Genomic DNA, 26,153 nt, shown 5'->3' on the forward strand with positions numbered 1-26,153 from the left:
ATTTCTCTTATGTTTCCATCTCTTTAGAGGGCTCAAAACATAGTGCACTTCTGTGTCTTTTGTAGTCTTTCACTGATCAGTTATTTTGGCTTTCATTGCCTTTTCATCTCCTGTTTTCGACCTTCGTCAAACAACCCAAAGTTATCTATGCAGATCTTGAGATGCGCAGACATTTAGTCAAATGGAAGCGACTGTCATGTAATTGCTATCCGAATCAAAACACCTTTCAGTAGCGACTCACTTTTCAAGCATTTTATTTAACCAAAGCGGTGCTTTGATGGAGGATTTTTCATATATATTTATTTTGCATATATGTTTATCCACATTTATGATGCAGTCACTTTAAAACTTGCCGTCTTTATTTAAACACCTGCGCTCCACTGGTGCTAATCTAATGAGCATGTCTGGTGGGACTGTAATTTGCGACTTCAGTGTGGATACAGACGTATTTTGCCACCATCGCAGACTAAATTTCAAGATGTCAAGGTTTGTCTTTCACACAGAGTAGAGCAAAGCTCCCCTCTATTTTTAGGAAAGGGTTAGAGGCAAGAGAGAGAAAGATGTCAGCCAGCCATATAATACTGCATTTATGAATATGTAACATAGCTCCGGGCTAAAAGAGTGCGTGCATGTATCTGTCTATGTTTGTGTGCACTTTCCGGCTGCACAGATTTGATTCTTTTTGTACTCGTTAATCAGCACGCACTTCACATTAACGCAGGAATATTAACAGCATGTTCATGCTTGCGCACTGTGAATGTCCCTTTCTCTGGGCATTGTCTTGTTGTGGGTGTTTTGCATATTTCATTGGTTATGTGTGCATGTCTTTATCTTGTGATTTTATCCGCGTGTTTTAATGCGTATGAGAGTGGCTGTGTGTTTTTGTTCCTGTAATTCCATGTTGCATTCACACAGAGTACAGGGTACCGGCTTTGAATTAATTATCTGGGCTTTATTGAATAAAAGTGAACCATTGTACCCGTGTGCTTCAAGAACTTAGTAGTGTAGCTTAAGGATTTTGTACGGTTTGAACAGATGGGCTTCTAGCTGTGGGCCACATTGAATTCATAATATTAATTCCACTAATGAAAGTGGATTTGTTTAAAAACATCTACAGTACTACCTCAGTTATCCAGATCTGCCCCTGTGAGTCACATGATAATATTGTTATAGAGCAGAAATCCCCAAACAACGTTTGCACCACGGACCAGTTTTAAACAACACAATTTTCTGCGGACGGCGTGTGAAAAGGCCTAAAGGCTTAACCATGTTCGGAAAAAAAAAAAGAAAAACAGATTTAAGCGCAGGAAAGAATCTCAATGGAGAGTAACAAAAATTTAAATGTATATTTTCAAAATAAAACTTTAAATTCTCTGTTTGCAGCCGGGTGCCAAATATAATCCAAAATAAGGAACACTGTATTGTACGCAGTGTGCTATTTTAATGCAATTACCAGTTTAAAAGGAATAACACACTCTTGTTAAACATGCTATGCATCTAGTATTGAAAACTATTATAGGTTTTGATTTGGGGTATCCAGACACACGAGACTGCCCGACACTGTCTGGATAGTCGAGGTAGGGCTGCGTTTCAAAGGTGTAACAATGTTTTTTATTATAAAAACTGTTTTTGTGGGTTTGGTGTGTATGCGTCGTACCTCTCAACCTCCTGCACCAGCTCTGGTTCCTTCCTTCCCCCTCAATGAGATGACGTTTTGTCCCAAGAGCCAGTTTATGTCGTGCAACGCCACGGCGCTCCCCGCTCTCTGTGTTAACAAAATATATCAACTCACATAAAAGCATTTCCTTCTAACTAATCAATGCGCTGCAAAAATGAAATCACCTTTCATAAACAGATCGTTCCGGCCTCCCTTCGGAAAGGCGAGAGAAAACTATTTAGTCTGTCCTAATTTACTTTAATAAAAACATATCGACTTTGAAGGAAATGACTTTTGGGTGCCGGCTCTTTAAAAGCGATGATTTATTGCCTCTATGACATGTCTGAGTCACACAGATAGAATACGACCCTCAATGCGTTGCCAGCTCCTCAGCGGGAGAGCACTCCTGTGTCGGAGTCTTTTTCTTTCTTCCTTTTTTTTTCCAGTTTTCTCCTGTTCGCTTCAAGCAATGTCAGAGCCACTACATTGTCCCATTGTGTGCCGATATCGTCCTACAACAGGAGTTGATTGAAGTACCAAGGCCTGGGCTTGTAAAACCTATGCTATGAATTTCTTTCTTTCTTTCTTTCTTTTTTATTTTATTTGCCTGGAAGTTTGAAACCACTGGGATTGCAGCTGAAAGAATAAGGCCAACATTGTCAGAGACGACGTAAGAATACATCCAAAAAACAAATTAGCATAATGAAAAACATAAATGTGAAAACCTGTAGCTGATGAATAATGTTGTGTTTGTTCTTAGCATGATTTGTGTGTGGGGGCTGTATTAGTTCATGGAAGTTGACTGAGCTGTAAGGTCTGCAAATTGAATCCAATTGACATATTTTGATGTTTTGGCTCAGTTTTGCAGCAGACTGCCTTTTGAATAAAATGGCTTTGGATGAAAAAACTTTAAACTTCAAGTGCAAGTGTAAAGATTGTTTATATTCACACTGAGTCCTCGTATTTTGATCCCTGGGAATATACACGAGGAGCTGTTCAATTTCTTAGACTTATCAATGATTGAATGATGATGGCTAACCGTCAGTCCTTTGACCTCCTAAAGACAATTAGACTTTTTTCACAACAAGAAAAAGCCTGATTTCATTGTTGTTGTCTTTTTGTTTTTTTGGGGGGTGGGGGGGTCAAAGAGAAGCAAGTCGCCCCTGAAATTTACATCAATCATACTGTATTCAGTTCTCAGAATTAATTGTTTCTGTTTTGTTGCTTTAATTGTAGAAGCTTTACTGGTATTATGTACGGGATTCAGCAAAATAAGTTTAACTTCAGCCTAAATCCTTCGGTCACAAATTATAAGAAGGATGTTGTCACATTGACAAAACAAGAAATTGTTTGTTTGTTTTTTGTTTTCCTTTTCTGTTTTTGTTGCATCATGTTTTTGTTTGACCGAATAAAGTAATATATATATATATATATATATATATATATATATATATATATATATATTAAGGCCAGGAGAGTGCTTATATTTTAGATATATACCATGTTTCTCATATTTTTTTGATGTGTTCCTGGATGAGACATCCCTTGTTGTGCCGTGGTTGTAATGAAATATATTTCACTGCACAGCTGCAGTCATGCACAGCTGCATCCACACGCACTGAACGCCAGCGAGGCATGGCGGTGGCGCTGCTCACTGTTGGTGAATTCTCGCTCTGAGAGTTCTTTTTAGAGTAAAACAGTTTAACAAGCTGGGGCGGAAGTTTGTTAAATTGTCGTGGCATCTGTGTGTGTGAGCCCCCCCACCCCCACCCCCACCCCCCCCCCCACCCCCACCCCCACCCCCCCCCCCACACACACACTTGCTCCCTTTCTCATTCTATTATAGTTCTGTGCTCGCACCTGCAGAATTATTATGCAGTCGGTGTCACATACGCATGAATAGTTGAATCAACAGAACCCAGTGGCAATTATCAGCATGAGGTAAAGTGAACAGAAAGAAAATATTTCCTTTTGGAGGATTATTGAAAACCACACCCACCAGTTCCTTTGCTTGCCTATGCGTGCGCAGGCAGCGTGTGCAGGTGTGCAGGTGTGCAGGTGTGCAGGCGCACACGCATTAGTGTATCTGTGAGCGCAGGCACAGTTTACCCCATGCTGTCAAAATGCCTCGTAGCCTGTTACTTTGTTAATGAATCTAATGAGGAAGTGGTGAGAGAGAGTTCAGAATCGAAATCACCCCTCAACATCAAAGCTTTGTTTGGAATGGAGATGAAGCGTCGCAACGCATTGCTTTGTCTTACATCATTACAGAGATCCAGATAACGCGCTATACTGTACCATGACTGGGGATTTAGATCAGTCGAGGTGTAATGTAACAGCTTCTTGCCGTTTATATACACTATGAGCTCTGTTGAAGAATCGCAGGCAGGAGGTCACACTGTTTATCGCTAGCAACAGAACAATTACAAACCCGGAGGTGTCACTTTTTTTTTTCCCTTCTTAAGACATTGATCCAATTTATCTGACAGCCAGGTAAATGAAAGAAACAAGAACTTTAATCTCAAATCACCTTTTTAAACTGAGTAACTGGCTATAAAGTTATAGGACATACACGCATTAAGTTCATCCAGAGTTACAGCAACAACTAAATCCTTAATCTTGTCCTGGGAACAGACACAATGACTGTCTGCTTCCCCCTTCCTCATATAATACGCACAGCTGTGAAAAATACAGAGTCGGGCTTTTATAGGACTTTGCTCTGCATGGCTGACCAGCCACACTGGATTTTCCGATAACAAAATGATTTCAACTGTATGGGCGTAGCACCTGTCATGCTAATTACTGCACTTAAAGGTAATTTACACCGTGCTGAAAGGTTGATGGGTTGTGATAAGGGGCTGATACTAATGGAAACAGCTCCAGCTATAACGTGCACATGCTGGGCTTAAATATTTATTCCTCTTTTCATCTCTGGCTGATATATCGATCATCATCGTGCTGCTACGTTCAACCTTGCTAAAGCCTCCTACGGACTGTGTGATTTTAGCAGTCTTAAATTATTACCATCTGCCGCAATGTGCAACACGCTCTCCACTCTTACTCGTGTAAAAATAATTTTATCATGAACAACATCTAGGTATGATGCCAGTTCCATCAGGAATTATATAAACAAAGCTATGAGGGAAAGTAATTGTTCTAGCATTAATGTGCAGAGAAAAACTGTGGCAATAGATGTAAAATGTTGACAGGCTCCAGCGTTTTACCTTCTTGGGAATCTGCTAACTATTGTTTTGGTGCAGTGCTGGAGTCACTTTGATGGTCACATCATTTTCTGCTTGTTAGCGGCTGTAGCTCATAACAAGCAGCCACAGTGAGCAGTTTAGTGAGTCTGTCAATTCTCATACTGTCAGAAAAATGTTCTCGGTGTCAATCATGAGACCAGTTTTTAATCCACAATCAAATATATCACCATGATGACAACCTTCTGATACCTTCGCCGTATGCATTGGCATCGAAATTGAATTTTACCTGTAAAAACTTAACTATTATGTCACACATGACGGAAAATACAAGTAATAAAAATTATTTTGTAATTAACTTGATAAATCATTAACAAGTCAATAATCATACAATGTGATATGTCATATTTCGTCTTTTTGGGGAAATTCCTTGACCGTGACAGTCTCTATCAATTGAGTGTGTACTATTTTCGACTATTAAGGATTTCTAATAAATGACAGTGTGGTTGCTGTTAGACTGGTCTACCTGCTTGTCATGACATATGCACAATCATTTAGATGCACTAATGTCGACTGTTGAGCATGGTTTATAATAATAATATTCATAATGATCCATAAGAGTTTGGAAAAAACTGTTTAATTGGTGTCTGTTAGGATGAGAGTAAGGGCCTGAGCTTATTCTTGGTGCAGCAAGAATACACACATTATGAAACCGGTCTCGTTTTCCTGGCATGCAGCCGCTTGGATTTTTCCAAAATGTATTTATGCACATTGCTGCGTCAGTGCACAGTATGTGTATCACTGGTTAACAGGGGTTTTGCACACAGCTCACATACACTTGTAATGATAAATGGACTTTACTTACACAACCTGCATCTCCCACTTGAGCCACAGCCGCCATAAATATACTCGCAGCATTACCTAAAACCTGCATACTGAACAGAACAAAGTTTCATATTTTCTGTCTATTTACTCACTCATAGAAATATTTATTATCTATGTATGTCAAGGAATAAGCACTTAAAGATAATCGAAGAAAACACTTGAAGCCAATGAAATTTACTTTAAGTACGAGTGAGTCATCTCCCAGCTGTAAATATATAGAGGTGAAGGCTGTTTGACAAGTACCCACTACAATATAAAGTGTTGATATGATAGTGTTCACCAGACATCTCAATTCACACATATCAATCTGCGAAGCAGCAGCGTTGATTAATATCGCACAGCTACAGTACATGTTGGTTAATTTGCTTTCACACAGAGGAGCGGAGCCATCTTTGTTAAGTGTGCTGCCTATCTACAACCAACATAAGACACAAAGTGAAGCATTCATTGAGGTTTCTGAGTGCATCGGTTCTGTTTACATGAGTAAGATATACGAGAAACAGTATCCCTTATGTATTTGTTTTTTTCTCATTTTTGCCAAGGAGTGACAGGATGGAGCACTGAGTTAAGTGTGGATGTGTGTGTGGTGGAGGTTATCAAACATATCGACGCATTACAGCGAATAAATCTGGAAAAAACACAATATGGGAGATGACCGACCACAAAGTCAAAGTTTGAAGGTACACAACAGGACATAAGTCATCAGGTGCTGGCTGAGGATGTCTCTCATCACGATAACAATAATAAACAGTTTCAGATGTACTAAATAAAAGCAGATAATACATTCATTTCTTGACATAACTTCTTCCCAGTATTTGGTCTCATACATGCTGGATATTTCCATATTGATGAAGGGAAACACCAAATCGATGGTGTGTGTTGATTTGCGTGTCTGTCAGACTCAATCCTCAGTGCGTCTCATTTGCAGATCAGCTTCCACGTGTGTGTGTGTGTGTGTGTGTGTGTGTGTGTGTGTGTGTGTGTGTGTGTGTGTGTGTGTGTGTGTGTGTGTGTGTGTGTGTGTGTGTGTGTGTGTGTGTGTGTGTGTGTGTGTGTGTGTGTGTGTGTGTGTGTGTGTGTGTGTGTGTGTGTGTGTGTGTGTGTGTTTATTCTCTCACGTAGACATATGAATGAGAGATATGTCGGTCATTCTTTTACAGATTCGTCCGACAGACCTAAAACATAGTGACTCTTCATTCCCCGTAGGTGTAAATGTGAGTGTGTGTGGTAACTCAATGCAATGAAGAAGATGAGAAAGAGAGATCTGAACCATTGGCTCAGGATTGTCAGCTCCAAGGATGTCAAACTCAGATGTGTACATGTTAAAGGGGTCATATTATACAGCTTTTCGATGCTTTCACGTGGTTCTTGTTGGTACAAAACATTGTATTAAAAGTGTATTGCCCCACATCCAGTTTTTCCTTGATTTTCACCCATTTTGAATATTGGATCATAGGAGCTGCATTCAGAATCTGCTGTGTCTGTGTGAGCTGGACTGGCTCCACCCACACATGCCCAACTTGGGAAGAGGACAAAGTACGTCCTCTCGTGGTGCCATGTGCCAGAGCAGAGCTGCCTAATTGTGGGAGGAGTCAAAGGGAGGGCCTACCTTGATTGTGATTGGCTCAACCCCCGATGACACTATATAGGGTTTGATTTCTGATTGGCTGGTTGGAGCGACACACTTTTTTATAACTGAAACAAGCCAGGGAGAGAGAGGACAGACTGTCTTCACTTCTGGGGCGTCATTCCAGGTATGGGGATGATTATTGCTGATGTTTAGAAAAGTTTAGCAAGTGAATTTTGCATAAGATGACTACTTTAAACAAAGTATACTTTAAAGAATCTAAATCAAACCTGGAAAGCTTAATTTATTATGAAGGTTATGAAGGGCCATGCACACTTCATGGGGAAGCACTACTTTCCATAACTTCTCTTTTTTCTTTAGTTACAGCTCTGAGTGTAAAGTTTAAAATGGCAGTGTTCATGATGTCCTTTTTTATTTCAAAATGTCTTTCAGAATAGTTTGTTTGTCTCAAATGCAAATGCCCCAATTTTTTCAAGTATCTCACAGAAGTCAAACAACTTGTCAGTGTATTAAGGCCCCATTTACGTGGCATTTTTCAAGTGAAAACGGAAAACTTTCATTGTGTCGGCTTACATGACATAGGTGCTTGGAACCACAGGAAAAGCTACTTTTTGAAAACATGCCAACTACTATATATCTCCATGTAGATGGAGGAATACTGAACTTTTCTGAAATGCTGCTACTCTGCACGTGCACGGCGCCCATAGTAAACAGCTACTCTGCACGTGCGCGGGTAGATGGACAATGACAACAATGGTAGCCCGTTATAGTGTCATGAGCCCTAGTCCATATTCTCGCGGGATTTGGTCATTTTATTGTTGAGAATCTCCTGGAATAACGATCCAACTTTGTGTCTGTCCAAATGCATGTCTATGTTCTCCCATTGTTAATGTTTCTAGCGTATTGTTTGCTGCAGGCATGTGTGTGGTTTCATTACAAAAGCAACCAACAGCGCCAACCTGTGGTCCAACAGGGAAACCACCATTTTTAGTGTTTCTGCCACAAACGGACATCATTTTCAGAATATTGTTGATTAATTGCAAAACTTTTCTGAAACTAAAATGCAAAAGCGATGCATATTCACTTGAAACATGTTTAGCTTGAGGGACACACAGACTTCAGGAAGCCTCGTGTCCAAGCAAGGCTTCATATTTCTGCAGCGTTGCTCCTTAAAATCACTCTGAGCTAAACAAATTCTTCAACTCCTGTGATAAATCTTCACTTTGACCACTCCACCAATCCATCTATACATAGAGGTTCAAGTGCAAGTGGGCTGAAGTGCAATAGCCTATGATAACACCAAAAACAATCAGGACAAGAATTACTATTGAACTATTGCAGCGCCCCGAGGCTGAATTGGGCAGTTAACCACTTATAGGCCGCCCACTACAGAGTCAGAGGCTCAATATAAATCACAAAATGTCTCAAGTGCTGTATTGTTGTTGAGTTGAAATGGATCAGAGTTACATGTGACTGAACTGACAAACCTGGGAGCAGAGCTGACTGGCCCATGAGGAAATATAGGGAAATGCAAAGTGTGCTGTCGCCTCCACGGGGCGCCACAAAATTCACCTTTGATATAATTATGTTATTACTAATTATTACTATTTACTCTTAAAATGGAAAAGCTCACATTGATTCAAATGTAAAGCAAGGCCCAGTTAACATATCTGCAAATAATAATACAAAATAAGTTATTTTGTATATAGTTATTTTTATTTGTTTTTATATACAGCTATTGCAAAATTAACATTTTGTATAGCGTTATCATGTGCAAACTCTGTGGTTGTTTAAATAGTTTGATGTTGATTGTTTTATTTAAGATTTATTCACTCGTTTATTTTGTGGTAAAGGTATTCATAATGCATATCTGATTATTTTTTTGTTCATTTATAATTTGTTATTCGTCTAAATTGGGTGACATGTTATCCAATCGTAAAATCTCGCCGAGAGCGCCACGCTGAGTAGGGATGGCTCTGCTCTGGAGTACCAGCAAGCATCAGCAATATACACTGTGCTTCCAGTACGGTCAGAATATAACACCCAACAGTGGATCTTTTTCTCCTATGAGGTGTGTCAGTAATATATCTAAAGGTTCATAAACTTCACCATTTCTTTTTTTTTTTTCTCTCTCTCTCTTTTCTGTAGGCCCTCCTACTAAACTGCACGGGTGCCGATCTTAACTGTTATTACAGTTATCTATAAATGTGTCCGTTTACAATGTATGTCATAACAAGTACATCCAATTTGTGGCTCAATAAAGCTGATAAATGTCTAGCCCATTCAGTCGAAGGTTAACTTGTTTTGTTGATACTCACAAACTGTGCAAGAGCACATGGAGTGCTCCTCCTGGCAATGTTATGAGTGTGACAAAAAAAAAAAAAAAAGGCTAACAACCATGGCACTGTTATTTATAAGAGTGCAAAGAAGAGAGGGAGAGATGCAGGTAGATGTTTTGTAGAGGAGAACAGGGTGGGGAAGGAGGAGCTGAGAGTGTGGTTTCAGATAAAAAATTTAAAAAAGACAGGACAAGGGAGATGCTACAATAAAAGTTTAAGCGTGGGGGGGTGGGGGTGGGGGGAGGAGGCGGGGGAAGGAAACAAGTGACAGTGCTGCCAGAACACAGCGTATCAAACAGCACACTGAAGTTGACGGGCAGGAAGGCAGACACGCGTGCACACAGACAGATCAACATACAGGCAGAAAAAGTGTTTAAAGTGGCAGATGAGCCGACAGGCTGACAGATTGAAGTAGATTGAAGCAAACAAGCAGACAAGCAGGTAAAGACTGGGAAAAGAGAAGCGCAGAGATGCAGATGGACAAGAAGATACTCAGTCAAAGTGATAGACAGGCAGTCTGACACTTAAAATACCCTGCTCTGCTCCTGAGATAAGATTCAGCGAGGAAGGGAGTGCGCACACCATCACACATGGCGTCGACATCCATTCATGTCTTCTACTACCAATTCAATTCAAATTAGTTTATTTAAGTAGAGCTAATCTTTTACAGAGAAAAACACAACGATATCACATTAGACGGCATAGGCAAAGGTAAAAAGCAAAAACTCTCTTTCATCGAGAAGTAATGGCTTTCTGCTGGTGTCCGGTTCGGGTCAGGAGATAGAAAATAGGACAGCAACAAGCAACACAAAATGTCACTAGAAGGCAAGCTACTGCACTCTTGCAGAGTTGATGGGAGCGAGAAGCGCCTCCAGCCTGAACTCTTTTATTAACTTTAACTGAACCCTAACCTTTGTCTCACTTAAAAAAATGTCGTCCTTATGCGACTTTATCCATTCGTCTTCTATACCACTTCATCCAACTTAGGTCCTGTTTACGCAACGTTTTCAGTTAAAAGGGGAAACTTTGATTGTGTCTGTCTACATGACAGTGGTGCTTGGGGAAACTGAAAACCCCTCCGTTGTCATGTAAACAGGGGAACACCCAAATTTTCTAAAACATTGCTGCTGCACATGCTCACTACGGTCATAGTAAATTGTTCGGCCCATGCGCAAGAAGGAAGTGGTGTTCACTTTTGAATTTAACAACATTTACATTTACCACATCATCATCTGGATCACATGTGGAGAAATATTCTGTTTAAAGATGCCTGAATATATACAGTGTACTGTTCCCTGGTTGCGTAAGTGTATGGTTTTATTGCATATAAATGGCACCCACTAGTGGCTCTACAGGAAAACTACATCATTTCTGTCATTTACTGGTGAGAACAGACGTCATTTTCTCAACATTGTCATAGAAATAGGACATTTTCTAGAAGTGAAATCTCAAAAACGAGGCGTTTTCACTTGAAATGTTGTCATGTAAACATGGCCTTACTGTCATGGGTACCTTGATCCCACCTGATATTGGGCTAAAAGCAAGGTAGGCAGTCAATCATGGGCAAACACACTTCTATGGTTAATCCAGACAGTAATTCACCCAAATGTCTTTGGATTGCGGCAGGAAACTCAACAATCCAACATGCAAACGTCACACAGAATCAAAATTCAAATTCAACAAATTCAACTTCAAATTCAGAATCAAACCAGACTAATAATACGCTCACACACCTACATTACCATTGTACGGTGTTGAATAAGAACAGTAGGTGAGCATTTTTCTCATACTCATATCAAACAGTTGAGGACTACAGCTTCATACGGCTTATTTCTGAACTAATAAAGCTCAAATATTGAGTTTTTCAAAGTCTGAAATATAGAGCTGTGGCAGGAATCCACGAATCCCTGTTTTTGTAGGCTTTGGTGACCTCAAACTAAAGCCAGAGGATCTCATGTGAAACTCCTGAAAGGGACCGCCGGCACAGTGAGATTGAGCCCTCCTCATCTCGTTCCTTTTTAATAGCTCGTTGTCGTTCTGCCGGGTTCAGGTTATTTTACAGCTCTCTTTAGCAGCTGTACAGACAATTTCCTCGGCTTTGACACCCAGATTACCGAACCAACAGATCAAAGAATAATGTTGAAATGGGCTCCCTGTAAAACCCACATTTGGACAGTTTCTTTAAAGTGAAAGTCTGATGCTGACACTGTCGGACAGCGTATCGACATCACATTCGCAGGTCAGCTGCTGTCAGGTTCAGTGTTCAACTTGAAATTCCCTTGATGTCTGACTTCTGAAACATAGCTGGAGTAGAGAATAAACAAAAATGTGTATGTCCCTAAATTAGTTGAGAGTCGGCTGTTGGCTGAATGTAAACTTAGCCATTAATCCACAGCTGTCTTCTTTTGTTCCGTTTGAGTGCACATGATTTTCCACTGCTACAGTACTTGTTGTTATGTACTTTTTGAATTAACCCAAAGCCATGGCTTGTGATAAAACATAATTTTTTATTCTTGTGTTGCTGTTTTGAAGATAACCAGTTACTACAGGATGCAGTACAACCTAAACCTGAAACACTTTAAAAGTGACAAACCATACTTAGTTCACAACCTTCTTCCCTTTACTCCTGTACTGCCATCGCTCCACGTCTATAAACAGGTTTTCAATTCCTTATTCATTTCAATCAACAATCGAAATTGATATATTCTCTTTTACTGGAACATGCAAGAAAAAAAACCTCTTTAAAAGAAGTCAATGTATGTTTTAAGCGACAAATGAGGATGATTCACAAATGGCTTCTGAAAGCTTATTACTATAGATTTGTATCCATCACTTTTCTTGCCTGCATGAGGTGGGATTGCAAAATAAATGTGCAAAAGTGCACACAACCATTTCTCTGTATGGACAAAGAGTCCTTCTTCATTCAACACAATAGAATGATGAAATTACTGACAGATGTATATTTTTTTGACTTATTTTATCTGGATAAAATTGGGTTGGGGGGGAGAAGTTAATAAAGCCCCCCAAAAAAGTATGTCAACTCTTTTAAGCATTAAACATTATGGTGCCTTGACTAAAGCCCTGTTTACACGACAACGTCTTCAAGTGAAAACTAGGATCTGTTAACACGTCACAACATTGGCGCTCGGAGTCACTGAAAATGCCCATACTTTTGGAAAACATTTTTCTACGCATTTTGATCAAAGGATGTGCACTGTCACGCGGCTACCACATGCAGTGACCCTCATATCAAACTGACAAACCAACTGCAAATATGGCCAAAAAGAAATAAATGAAACTTCGTGTAGAGCTCTGGGTTTTATGAATGCTTATGTAAACATGAGGTGGCAAACTAGCCTCGAGGGCGAAACATTAATATTCCTGCTCCTAATCAGTGTGAGGCATTTAGCAGCTGGTTACATAACAATCAAAGAGTTCAAAAGTGAAAGAGTGAGCGTGGCCAAAAATTTAGAGAAAGCTGCCTGTGAAGTGAAAGCTGGCAGCTCTTAAATTAATAATGTTGGCTTCCAAGATAGAGTCTCGTACAAAGTGCATGTCAGGTGTTTGGTGTTTGGTGGAGGAAACAGCTGAATCAAGACCCGACTTCATCAGGTTTAACTTATTTCCTGCTGCACAGAGTTCAACATGACAGCGACACATTACAGATTCATCTGTCTTGGTGCTTTCCTTAATTAGTAGGTCATCTTTGAAGCCTCTGTTAAAAAAAAATGGGGACATAGGATAATGAATAGAGCGAAAGAGTAATTGATGCGGTTTATCAAGAGACACACAGAGGATGATCACAGCAGATAGTTTGGATTAATGATAGAACCACACACGGAATCGTTGCCTCTTCAAAGTCTCTTGCTCTCTCTTGCACAAAGATGCCAAATTGAAGTCACACCACACACATTTTGAATTATTCACAATGCAAAATTACACATGCGGCACATCTCCTAGAAGAAGGGAATTGAACCACCCACTCTGTGAGGTTTTTGTCAGTCTAGATGCAATATCAAGATTCTAAATTGATTACCGTATACCAATAAAAACAGCAAAACCTGTAAATGTGTATTTTATTTGGGCATGTTGAATTTTTTGGGGGGGGTGGGATCAAAGACTGAAAGAATTAGTAGAAGGATTGACAGCAATGAATGTGAAACTGTATTCATGCATTGTTTTGTTCTGCCTATAAATGAGGTCTAAGTCTAAAGTGTTGCTTCTCTTCTAACCCAACAACAAACTTTTTTTTGACCAACCACTACTTTTTTTAATTGGCCCACAGGCAATTCTGAAACTCTAATTGAACATTGCCTACATACGAAACCTACACTCTATTCTACATCTGGGTTTTAACACTATATTGATCTGAATAGCTCCTCAGCATAACAAGACTAATTATAGTAAAATGTTCTTACTGGCGCCCCAAATATGGCACAACCGATGTTCTGCAAGTTAAGAAGTTTTCCCCTTAAATTCACCTTGCATTATCTATTTTTCTGTCTGCGATGCTCAGCAGAAGAATTTTGGACAGGCCTCGATTGAACTCCCATAAAGCTTGCAATTTTTCAATTTATAAAGAGTGTCAAGTGTATTATATCAGAACAGTGGCAGTTTTTTTTTAAATGCGAAACTTGGCAAAACATATTGAAGTGACTGATTTAAATGATGTAACACCTTCATAAGCACACAAATATAAAACTAACAAAAGAAAGCCGCTCGAAAACCCGTTTCATTATTTCCCTACCGAACTTTGCAGTGAAAATGTTCGACTGCTCATTTGTATTGGAACCATAAAACAAAACTCTTCTTACCCGAAAGCTACCTTTTGCTTTTTATCTCCTGGTGTGGCGGAAATATTTGCAACAAGAGAGAGGCAGTTTAATGTTTGGGGGGGGGGGGGGGGGGGGGTGTTGGAATTCCGTCTGTAAGCATCATGCAAGCCAAACAAACAAAACAAAAGAACTGCAGTAAATACACAAACCAGACGCCAGAAAAGCAGATAGAGGACTGTGCATACAAACACAAACTAAAGGAATCACTCTACACTGTAAGTGAGTCTCATTTAAAGGAGGTTTAATAAAGGTGACAGCCTCAATATTTGGATACTATTAAAGTTTCAGCTTACATTTATCAGGACAAAGCAGACATTGTCTTTTCAATATTCATCAAATATAGCTGTGCTGGATGTAATTCTACTGAAATTTGTTGTTTGTTTACTTAGCCACATGAATATATTCTTCCAAAAATGTTTTTACAGAAGTTATGTTTTATTAGTCCTCCTCTTCATACTTTATTTTCTCCCTGTATGCTCTCATCGCATGGGATTTTATGTGTCCGTGCCACTTGCTGTCTGATTCCTTTCAATATGTTTTATGTATTGGCACTTGAATATTGCCGCTCTCAAGCTCAGCTTGTTTGAGAGGAACTAAGCCATTTGACTCTGAGCCGACAACTGCAACAAGACTGCAAAGCAAAAGGCTACAAGGGGGCCATGAAATGGGGAAAAATACCGAGACGTCTGCCGACAGAATACAGAAAAGAAAGAAGCTGCTGAATGGAAAGAGACAGCGCTGTGAGGATCAGCTGGAGTGATTGACGGGGTGGAGGAGTGACTTAAAAGGAGAGGTCAAAATGGAAGGAGGTAAAAGAGAAGGGTAGATAAGGGATTGGGGAGAGAGAGCGAAAAGTACCAGAGGGTAGAGAAAATTAGGTTTGATTATTCAGACAGAGCTGAACCGAAAAACTATTAATTACATGCCCGGGCAACAGTAGTAAAATCACCAATATCGGCTCGGTAGTAGTAGCAGTGGTGTAATGTGACTTCTAAATAGTTCAAAAGCAACAGCTTGAAAACCCAACTTTAAAGCACTTGACGCCGCGTTACTTTATCAGAAAACTATTTTAACGTCCACCAGCTCTTAAAACTACAGGAACCTGTAAAGTGATAATTGAAAACTTGCTGTCCTTAAAACGGACACGGCGGGGAGAAGTAACTCACAGGCCTCAGAGGCATTTAGGAACCCTCGCTGAACGGCGGCCTAATGAAACTCCTGCAGTCAATTAGCATCCGTCTGTAAAAGGGGAAGAATAGAGAGACTGCGAGATGAGAGCAAATATGTGGCGACAGCAGGAGAGAGCAGCAAGTTGTCATTTTGAGACGATGTTTGCATAACTGTCAGAGTTGGTAGTATTCAAAGCTGAAAAGCAAATCTGTCTTAATGGATTTTGACTTTCTGTACGCCACTTTAAAAGCCCTTGAGAATAAGTTAAGTAACACAATTTTTCGTGTTTTTGACAAATTAGTAGGGTCATGATGGAAAAGCACACAAAAAGCTACAATTATAGATGCAAACACATTTAGGTTGGTTTTAAAGACTAGATTGTCTTTCTATGGCTTTGTCAAATTGAAATTCTTGGAGGTAAATCTAGGGTACATTTTGGACTGCCCAAAGAAAATCTGTCCAGAAACAAGGAGAACATGCAAACTCCCGACAGAAAGACCCAACTAAGCCACGACTTCCTCCGCCTTCCTCAAAACCCCAGGCTCAATCCTCTTCTAGTCTTCACCAGCTCATTTTAGAAAAAGAGGAAAGTCTGTTGTTTGGTATGTAGTTTGAGGAGCAGTTCGTCGTCTGGCCCGTCGCCTGAACAATCACACAGCCTGCTGTTGGACAGTCGGGTGGATCTGTGCGAGCGGTTATGTTTGGGTTCTCTTACAGTTTCAACAGTCCTGTAATCTGGTTTCCCTTGTGGCTGCTCTCGAAAGATCTCGAAGGAAACTTTAGTCAGCTCGTTGTGATGACGTTATAGCTTTATTTTACAACCCATTTCTACAATTGTATATAAATAAAACCATGTTGTGGACCTTGACTTGCAGCGCCCACAGACAAGACAATATATTGAACATGTCAGAAGTTGAGCTTCATAAGTTTATCACTTCTTTAACCACTGAGGTTATGATGAGTCCTAAACTCTGACCAAGAAAATCACCCGATGTTATTCTGCACTAAACTGCACTATAAACTGATGAAGACTAAGAACATGGATGGAGTTCTCCTTTGCAATCCTAAATAGGCTCGGCCTCACAAAATTCCACAACAACCATCACTTTAAATTGTACTCAATCTTAAACATGTAGTGACTGATTTTTTTAAATATGATGTTGTTATATATTTGCAAACCTCGGCTTATCTTAATTTCTGAGACCTTTTTAAAATGTTTTTGTCTGTAACAAAATCTGTTAAATGTGCCAGGATTTGAATAAATGACTGATAAGGTGGTTTGTTCAACAGATCAAAACTAGTTTTACGGATATTTACATTACTTCTGAGACTGTGACTGTGATTATAGCTGCTACGAAAGAGCTGCCAAAGAAATTTCACTGTATTTTTTCTCTAATGACAATGAAGCTTCTTTACTCTTAACCTCTCTTTTTATTCCAAATATAATTTGAGTTTATTAAGCTTGCAAACTCTTGCCTTCTATTAATTAAAATTTTACCTTTTTGCCAAACAGTTTTGAGCTTCAAAGTATTGCTGTACAGTTTTTACCATGGTTGTGCTGAAATCTTGCAAAACAGACCCAAAAATGTGTGTCGCGATCAACAGAGCCGTCGAGGAGAACTCTGTAAAGTATGTATTACCACACACAAATCGTGGCTGCCATGTGAAATACAAAAGGTGGCATTGTCTGAGTCCGAAATTACCAAAGCGATGCTCCACGCTGATGATACCGTGTTTTGACACGGAGAAAAGCACACGGGGAAAGAAAGAGGGATTAGCAGACGTGATGGAATGAGAATTGCACCGAAGAAAGAGAAAAAAATGAAATGAGGCGGCGTGAGAGAGTAGGGGCAGAAAGAATGATGACAAGAAGGGGAAAGATGATGCATCATAAAGAAACGGGAGCAGAAGGAGACAGGCAAAAAAAACAAAAGAAGAACATAATGAGTGAGACAAACGGATGGCAGTAGCTTTGAAGGAGAAAGACCTATAAAGAGGGTATCATTGCCAACATCTATCACTATCCTCATTATTCTGTCAGTCCCTTTCACACTGTTGGGGATCCGTGAACACAGTTGTGTTGAAGCCAGTCCTAGATTCAGTCTGACTGTAAGCGTGTGAAATGTGTTAGTGTGTTTTTGAGATTGGGTTAAGATTTCTTGCCTGGTTATAGGGTTAATGCTGACGCCGCACTCAGAGCAGCCTCCACTGAAGATATAGACTTTGTGAAACATAATTATTAAGAGCATGTGTGTGAATTTTGCGTGTGTGTGTGTGTGTGTGTGTGTCCACGCCGTTATCAGTGTCCGTCCAGCTTGCTATAGTCAGGACACATTCGATCAGACTCGAGGGGGAATGTATCTTGATAATGAGCTGAGTCTGAGTATTTTTATCTGTAGTGCATTATACAATATATCTGTATAGCATTTAATGAGCTTTGATTCCTGTACCTTACATGTATCTCAGATATACGTCTTCCTCCTTGTCAAGTAGTCTTTGTTTGTTTGGTAGGGGATAGAAGACACAACAACTACGAGTTCCAGATTGATTTTTGTCCGTACTACATGGACAGGGAAGAAAAATCTGCGGGAGAAGTGAAGTGTAAAATAACTTTATGTTCATACGATACGGCAGTACTCCAAAACAAGTCCAAATTCAATGATGGATTGTATTTGTGCTTCTGCTGTGGCTGCTGCCAAATAGAAATACTGCAGAAGAGGTGTGCTTAATTTTCTCTTCTGAGAAGAAAAATGGTGATATATATGTTGGGCGAGTTTCTGCTGCATCACACTTTGAGAATCTTTAATAAAAAGAAATGATGTTACCTGGTGTAGTAATGCTCTTTGCACATGGCAAAGGTGAACACAAATCTACTCTTTGGTTTCAAACTGATTACCAATTTTAGAGTCCAGCCAAAGCCCATTGTTCACATTATGGATCTTCACTCTTTCCCACTGGATCCTCTGTAATGGAGGAGGGGGAAAAAAATCCAAAATGTGTATTCAATGGGTCAGGTCTGGGTCTGTATTGTAGAACAAGAGGTTTTTTCACAGAGAACATTCTGACATGTCACCGTAGGAAGAACACAGGTGTGGATAATGAAATGAATGGTGGCTGGATTTAATTTAGATGCTTCAGTTTGGGGATTTTGGTGTTGTGCAAAGTGATTCGCTGACAGACTGCCACAGATTGCTGGAGCCATCGAATAGAACAGAGCTGTCATGAATTCCATTAGTAACACAGATGATTTTTCCATTCTTAGGTCAGAATGTGTGCTGTGAAAAAAAAAAAAAAATCTGTTCCCCATGCATTTTATTCTTTTCTCTTTTCGATAATATCCTTTGTCCTTCAGGTCTCTCATGTGCAGTACATGCGGGGATGGTGTGTTCGATAGCAGGTGGTTAGGGAAGCAATGGACTGTACTGGAAGTTAACGTCTACACAAACACGCAACGTTCCCCTCCCTCTCGCTCCCTCAACAGTCCCATTCATCACATTGTGATGACTTGATAGCTCAGCCAGTTGGTAGCGCGTGTTATAATGTTTAGCCAGCTGTGACGCTTGGCCTAATGACTGGACTGGGTTTATTTAATGGCGCAAAACCTGCTGGAAATTTGAGAATTGCCAGGTTCTAAGAAAATCTGTCAGCGTAGTAAGCAGCGAAAACTGCCTACTGCTTTCGAGGAGAGGCAGGTGTGGAAAAACAAGAGCAGGCATGGACTCTGTTTGAACACTATTGATGTCTTTATTTTGCTGTTTGTCTCAGGCTACTAATAGGGGATCTCAGAGAACCTGTTCTAAATGTACTGTACCTGGCCGAGTTTTGTTCAGACATTATGTATACCGACTTAAAACGACCCAGCAGAGGGTTTTATTATAGACCATTAACTTCGGTCACATATGGTTTATTTTGCTGCTAAAGGTGGATTCATAATTGATTGGTCGATTAGGTCCATGATTCCACCCCCCAAAAAACCCTCAAAATATTAATATTACATAATTAAACCATTGTTTATTGTTCTGATGCTGGTCTAAATGTGCATTTGGGCTCATTCAGGTCCACTTTACTATTTGACAGTCTTTACATAACACGCGCAGCATTGGTTTTACGTGATGTTTCAATTAGTCACAGGTCTGCTGAAAGCATACATTTTGAATCAATACTGGCACTGCCTTTTCATAGTCCCTTTAAGAGGCAGGGGCACTTGCTCCTTGGCAAGGTGCCATTATGAGGGGTGGGTTTGGCCAAGCAGTGGAAAATCGAAAGCAGCAGCTGAGCTTACAACCATTAACAGTTGCTGTGGCAATTATAAGGAGAAGTGCCAGCTCACCTGTCCAAAATAAAGAAATGTGCATAATATTTGCCTTGAGATCATGAATAACTATGCCCTTGTGGTGCCGATCCTCCAGAGTCAATAAACTCTTCTAAATTTTAAGAAACATGAATGTTAATACAGGCATGTTAATAATGTTAATTGATGTGTAATGTTAATAAGCATGCAACAAATACCACCATAGTGCTCCATACCCTTGAAAGAAATGTTGCGCCATGACTTTGGTATGGATAGTGTCAGGACATCAACGCACCAACAATGTCCCTGATCGCGCTCCATTTATAAACATTACTGGTGCGCAGACGTGTGTGAATACATGTGACATTCACTGAGCCCTGGACAGTATAATGATAGAAGCACTGGTGTGAATGACAGTTTCATTGCACTTGCTGTTTTGCACAGGTCACAAGAACAAGGTTGAGGTAGAAATCCCATCAGCATACAATAACAGCAGCAATTCACTGACGAGCTCCGTTGTTGAATTTCCGATGCAGCTGACAACAACGCGAGCGTTTTAATGAATTTGTTTATCGCCTGTCTTGTAATGTTTGTTGTTCAGCGCCCACCTCGCACTTTATCTCTGCACACAGTTTCCAATAACACCTTCCTTACTGAATGCCTTTGGGCTTTGGAAATATGAGCGTAGTTTACGCATGCGTTTGTTTTGGGGGCCGGAATCATCAGGAAGGAACGGGGAGGACGGAAAATGATTAAATGGCCGTGAATTAAATTTTTAAAAACTTCAACTCACGGCTTTGTTTAACCTGCCAAGCTGCTGCTGCCCTTTGAGAGCAAGTGTGCCCAAAATCTAGATATGCATAATTAATTTTCTTCTCAGTTGATACTGATTGACTGATCCCTTCCCAGGTTTCTCCCAGTGAGTGAGGAGACTGCTGTTGGAACCCCAGTGGGAGTCATCATGGCAGCCGCTGTCAATCAAACTATCGTGTACTCCATCATCGAGGGCAACCAGGGAGGTGAGTAAACTCTGTTTATGCGCAGAGTTGTTGTGAAAGAATGTTTTTCACTTTGTAGACTAGAGTTCTCCGTTTGGTGAAACTTTCAAACTTTGGGAAAGTGGTTCCAGATCAAACCCTCTCTGTCAGCAGTTGAGGGCACTCCGCACGACTTCCCTTTCACTCTGTGAATCCCTGACCCATCCTCGCCGTCTGTCCTCATCGCTCTGCCTCTCGCTCCTTTCCAGGTGTGTTTGCGTTAAACGAAACAACGGGAGAGATTTTCACGGCCAAGCCGCTGGACTATGAGACCAATTCCAGCTACGTTCTGAGGGTAGAGGCGGACTCCATGAGAGTGGTGTCTTCAAACCTCCGAGCTCCTTCAAAGAGTAAGTTCTTCAACTTATTTCATTTCGCAAAGGAGTTTTTCATTACGAGACACGGACAAAGTTGCAGCTGTTGGAGAATCAAAAGATAAAATCAGGGATACCTATCACAATAAAACCTAATTATGTTTATATGCATGAGCCTCTTAACAAACTCAACAATATATCTCCGTCAGCTCGTCCCTAGTGATACTCCAGAATGTATTAATGCTATCAGTTTTTTTTAACTTCAGATCTCTTTGTTCTTCCTTGTTCGAGGTGCATAAGATTTTTTTAATCTAAATTAAAATACAACCAATTGGAAGAGCGCAGCTGGCTGTTTACAAAGTTTGAATGAATAAAGTTACAAAGGTAATTTGGAGGAGGGTTTTCACAGGAAAGCCGGGGGTTCAGTGGTGATCTTGACGGTGGAACGGTTGTGTGGTGGTTAGCATTCTTTCTGCCCAGTAGGAAAATTTTGGCTTTTTGCTTCTGAGCCGAGAAAGAGTTAGACGAAATGTAAATAAGTTGATTTCTCTCACAATTCATGTCTTTATTGATTAATTGGTGACTCTAAATTGGCTGTAGATGTACATGAGTGTTAGCCTTGTGATAAACTGGTGATTTGTGCAGGATTTGCACAGATTTTTATCTTTGTTGGGTTATTAGTCCATAGCTCTCCAAAGTTTTAACTTAGGGAATAGAGTAAGAATGGATAGATTAAGGGTGTATCAGTTCCGATACATTAAAACTGTTCAACACCTCCAATCCATCTATCTATCTATCGATCTATCGATCTATAATAATAATAAAAAAAAACAAAAAAAACAATGACAGCACACATGTTGTGTGTGACCAGTTTGAAAGGCTTTTCTTTTTCTTTTTTTCCTTCACTTGCTGTCCATCATTATCCGTCACTGTCATTGACACACGTCTATGAAAACACGTTATTTTGAGCCTTTTTTTTTTTTTTTGCTGTTTGTCAAATCTATGAGCTTTACTAACTTGTTGTCTTCATCATTTCTGGTTATAAATAAAAAATAATAATAAAAAAAAAAAAAAAGCCCCCCCTCTTTTCCAGCCAACCCGATGTGTGTCTCATTGACTTTCAAAGTTCTTGGCACATATGCAATTATATAACTGTCCAGAATTTAGTTCTCAAATGTCATAAATGCTCGCGGTGATCAAAGTGGTCAAATGAGCTGGTGTGCAGTTTGGAAGATTGAAGATCATATCTGTAAAGCTCTAACTTTCCTCTAGTACGTCCCAAACTTTGAGACATGGTGAACTGCGGAGGTCAAGTTGGGGTTAACCTCACTCTAGTCAAACCATTTCATTTTCCTCCAATTGCATGCAAGAGCAGATCGACGGAAATAGTTTCTCATAGTTTTAATTGAAGTTATAACAGAAAGTATAAGTGGAAATGGCTCTAATTAGTCTGAAACGTCTTGTCCTTTGTCTGCCTCTGCTGGTATTTCTCTCTCCCTTCTCGCTTCCTTTCAAAATATGCATTCTTCTTAATAGATGCTCAACTCCCCCAGTTTCTCCTCTCTTCCTTAATTATAGTGTTTACCACATGCTGTTCTCGTTTCATTGAAACTGTTTAAATTTAAGAATACTACCGGGATTAAAGCTGCAAATCATTGTAGTCATTAGCAAATCTCCTTCATTTCTTTGCACTGCGCATCTTAATCAGGCAACAAATCAATAGGATTCTCACTCTGGTAATCTTTCATTCTCACTCAAGGGAAGGTCTGCATTGTTGTGATATTTTGGTATCGTGTCTCAAAAGGATGGGTGTTGCAGATAAGCAAATCCTTTGAATCATCTTATTTCTGTTATTAGTTTTTCTTTTCTTTTTTTTCCCATACTGATGCACGAATATTATAAAAAAAACATTTATGGCCGATTTTCTCCACACGTCTTTCTCGGTTCAAAACTTCAGCAGTTCACGATCTTGGGATTAGTTGTTTCTCTCAGATTGAGTTCAGCCTCAGTGTGATTGATGTTGTGTTGCAGTCCTGCGAGGGAGAGATCCACAGTTCCCAAGTTGTCAATCTATTCTTAGTCAATCCAATCATTCGATGGATCCTGCAGTGAATATCTAAATCTGCATTATGATCAAATTACAGTGTGAAGACTCTAGTTATTACTTAAAAAAAAAAGCAGTTTGTGTCTTTTTGCCATTTTTGAAGGTATTCTGTTTCATTTGATCGCTGAAATTGCAGCTGTGCCTTCAGAAACATTTAAAGCAAAAATGTAACACATCCGTGGGGTTTTTGATGTAATTACTTAAAACCACACCCGCACGGAGCCAATGAAAGTCATAAGGAGAGCTCATTCGAATTTGTTCAATTTAATTTTCCGAAACTTTTAATTGCAGAGTCTGTCGCTTTATCATATTCCAATTATTAAAATTAACTCTGTTACTCTGGGCTTCATGACACACATCTCCTGATCTTTTTGACGAGAATATTTTTTTAAAATTATCCAATTGTTTCTGCTTCCGGCAAAGTCTCCGTCACCTGACTCTGTTTGACCAATCACACGAAGCCACACAGTCAAACTCTAAGTATACAAAGTATTATTGGTATTTTTTGAGACTTAAATTTGGGAAAATTACATTCATTTAACTGAATGACATACAGCTTGACACACATACAGCCCCTTGTCTGATGTAAAGGAACATGTTTATGTTCATTGAATGGATCTCAAGCCAACTGATTCAATTTGCATTGAGATGTATCCTACCTGGACAAATAGGAATATGCACGGACTTAATACGATGCAGTTCAGTATCTATTGTAATGAAAAATATTATTTGACAAGATTCTCTTTTTGAGTGAAACTATACTTTGCAGCAAAAAAATCTTCTTCTTGTGATATTAGTAAAGATGTACAATCTCAATAAAGGTTGTGTGAATGTAAATCATTAATTACTATATCCTTGAGTAGGTTTTAATACAAGCAAATGTCACTCTTATTCAAATATTTGTGTGCCTTCTTTGTACTTCTACTGGTAATATCATGCTGCGGCAACAATAGTTTTACATATAATTACTTCAATATTCAAAAGCAGCTTTACAAACTTAAAGTTAGGATGGATTGACATTGAGATCGTTCACATTTGAGCAAAACACGACTTGACTCAACACAAAACAAATGCTTTAAGTTTTGCTATTTACGAATATAATAAACCGAAGAGCCAGGCAGGTAGCAGATATATAGCATATAAAGATTCCAGATGGTCGTTGATGATTGATGGAAATGTTTGGTAGACTTTGAGATGAGATGATTTTGAGGCGAACGAGATATGAGTGTTGAAAGTTTTGAAAGGCATAATATTCCGACTATTTTTTATTTTTTTTTAAAGAGCAAAGAGTAATAACTGAGTGGGAAGAGAAAATATATGTCAAACTTTTGGATCAAGTGATTTTGACAGCGTAGGAAAGCAGAAATGATGGAAAGATTACAGCCGCAGGACTGCACATGTTCAGAATAGGGATGGGATAAACATGCGGCGTGTGAATGAACAGAACCTCCATACTGAAGTTGTGCTGCAACATTTTTACAAGCTGCTGCAATTATGTGCTTCCTGCCGAGGAGGCAGTTGTTGTAGGTGATGTCGAAGTATGTTTATGACTTTGTTGGTATCTGCAGTAAAAAAAAAAGAATAAATAAGAAAATAAAACTGTAGCTGGATCTCCTTGCAGACGTGAGCTCACTTTAGCTACCGTTCTGCATTCAGTCTCTTTACAGCTATTGTGTATAGTTACCCAGGAAATTCAGAGTTTGGGTTGATCTTGCTGTACGGAGAGCAAAAAATACGTCATCAGGTGTAACTTTTGTCTGTTTGTGTTTGGTTCAGCGAACACAGCGCGAGTGCTGATTGATGTCCAGGATGAGAATGACCACCCGCCAGTGTTCACCAGGCCTCTTTACATCGGAGGAGTGGCCGAGGACGCCAAGACTTTCACCTCAGTCCTGCGAGTACAGGTACAACAAGCACACCAACAGCTACACTACAAGTGAAAACGGAAAACTGTTATTGTGTTTTAGGGTTTCGTTCACACGACAATGGTGCTCGGAGCTATTGAAAACGCATCTTTTTGAAAACTGCCTCCGTCTCCTTGGAAACGGGGGGGGGGGGGGGGGGGGGGATGCTACTTTTCTAAAATGCTGCTACTGTGATTGTGCAACGTGACCATTGTAAATAGCTTTTCTGCACACGCTCAGTAGATGAACAATAACAAAAGTGGCGGCCTCCACAGTGTCATGGTCTACATTCTTCTGGGATAGTTTTCTAGTTTATAAAGAGTGACCTTTAGAATGTCCATGTATTCGCTATTGTTAATGTTCACAACATATTGTTCTCTGCACGTGTGTGTGGTTTTATTACAAAAACACACAACAGCACCCGCTAGTGGCCCAACATGAAAACTACATTGTTTTGAGCATTTTTTGCTGTGGAAACTGGAAACCTTTTCCAAGCCAAAATGAAAAAACGATGTATTTTCACTTGAAATGTGATGTGAACAGGGCCTAAGAATCAGTCTGGGGGAATTTGGATTGCCGCCATAAAAGAAAAACATATATTCGAACACCTGCCAGAATAAAGATAATTTCTAGGAATATACCAACAAAGTCTAGAATGCAATAAGCAAACTAACACTAACAAACTGTTCTTGCTTTTTGAAAAAACATGCGAAAATTCAGTTGCTTCTGAATCTATGTTTAAAAAACCAACTTTTTTCTTTCTTTTTTTAAACATTTTATTTCAACTTGATTAACTATTGTCCCATTTTTACAGTTACACATTTTACAT

The 26,153-nt window shown here is 39.7% G+C and overlaps 1 protein-coding gene across 1 annotated transcript in view; it reads left to right on the top strand.

Annotated features, from left to right (window-relative positions):
• The window catches only part of LOC308123894 (protocadherin-15-like), a gene marked incomplete at both ends in the record, with an annotated part of 180,180 nt that overhangs the window by 111,377 nt on the left and 42,650 nt on the right, over positions 1–26,153 (top strand). Inside the window, 3 exons of the mRNA XM_080486619.1 lie at positions 20,875–20,984; positions 21,212–21,352; positions 25,197–25,324. Of these exons, the coding sequence (XP_080342745.1) occupies positions 20,875–20,984; positions 21,212–21,352; positions 25,197–25,324 (379 nt within the window). The remainder of the gene's footprint in view (positions 1–20,874; positions 20,985–21,211; positions 21,353–25,196; positions 25,325–26,153) is intronic.

This window comes from Lipophrys pholis, assembly GCF_963383615.2.
Source record: "Lipophrys pholis genome assembly, chromosome: 1".
NCBI lineage: Eukaryota > Metazoa > Chordata > Actinopteri > Blenniiformes > Blenniidae > Lipophrys > Lipophrys pholis.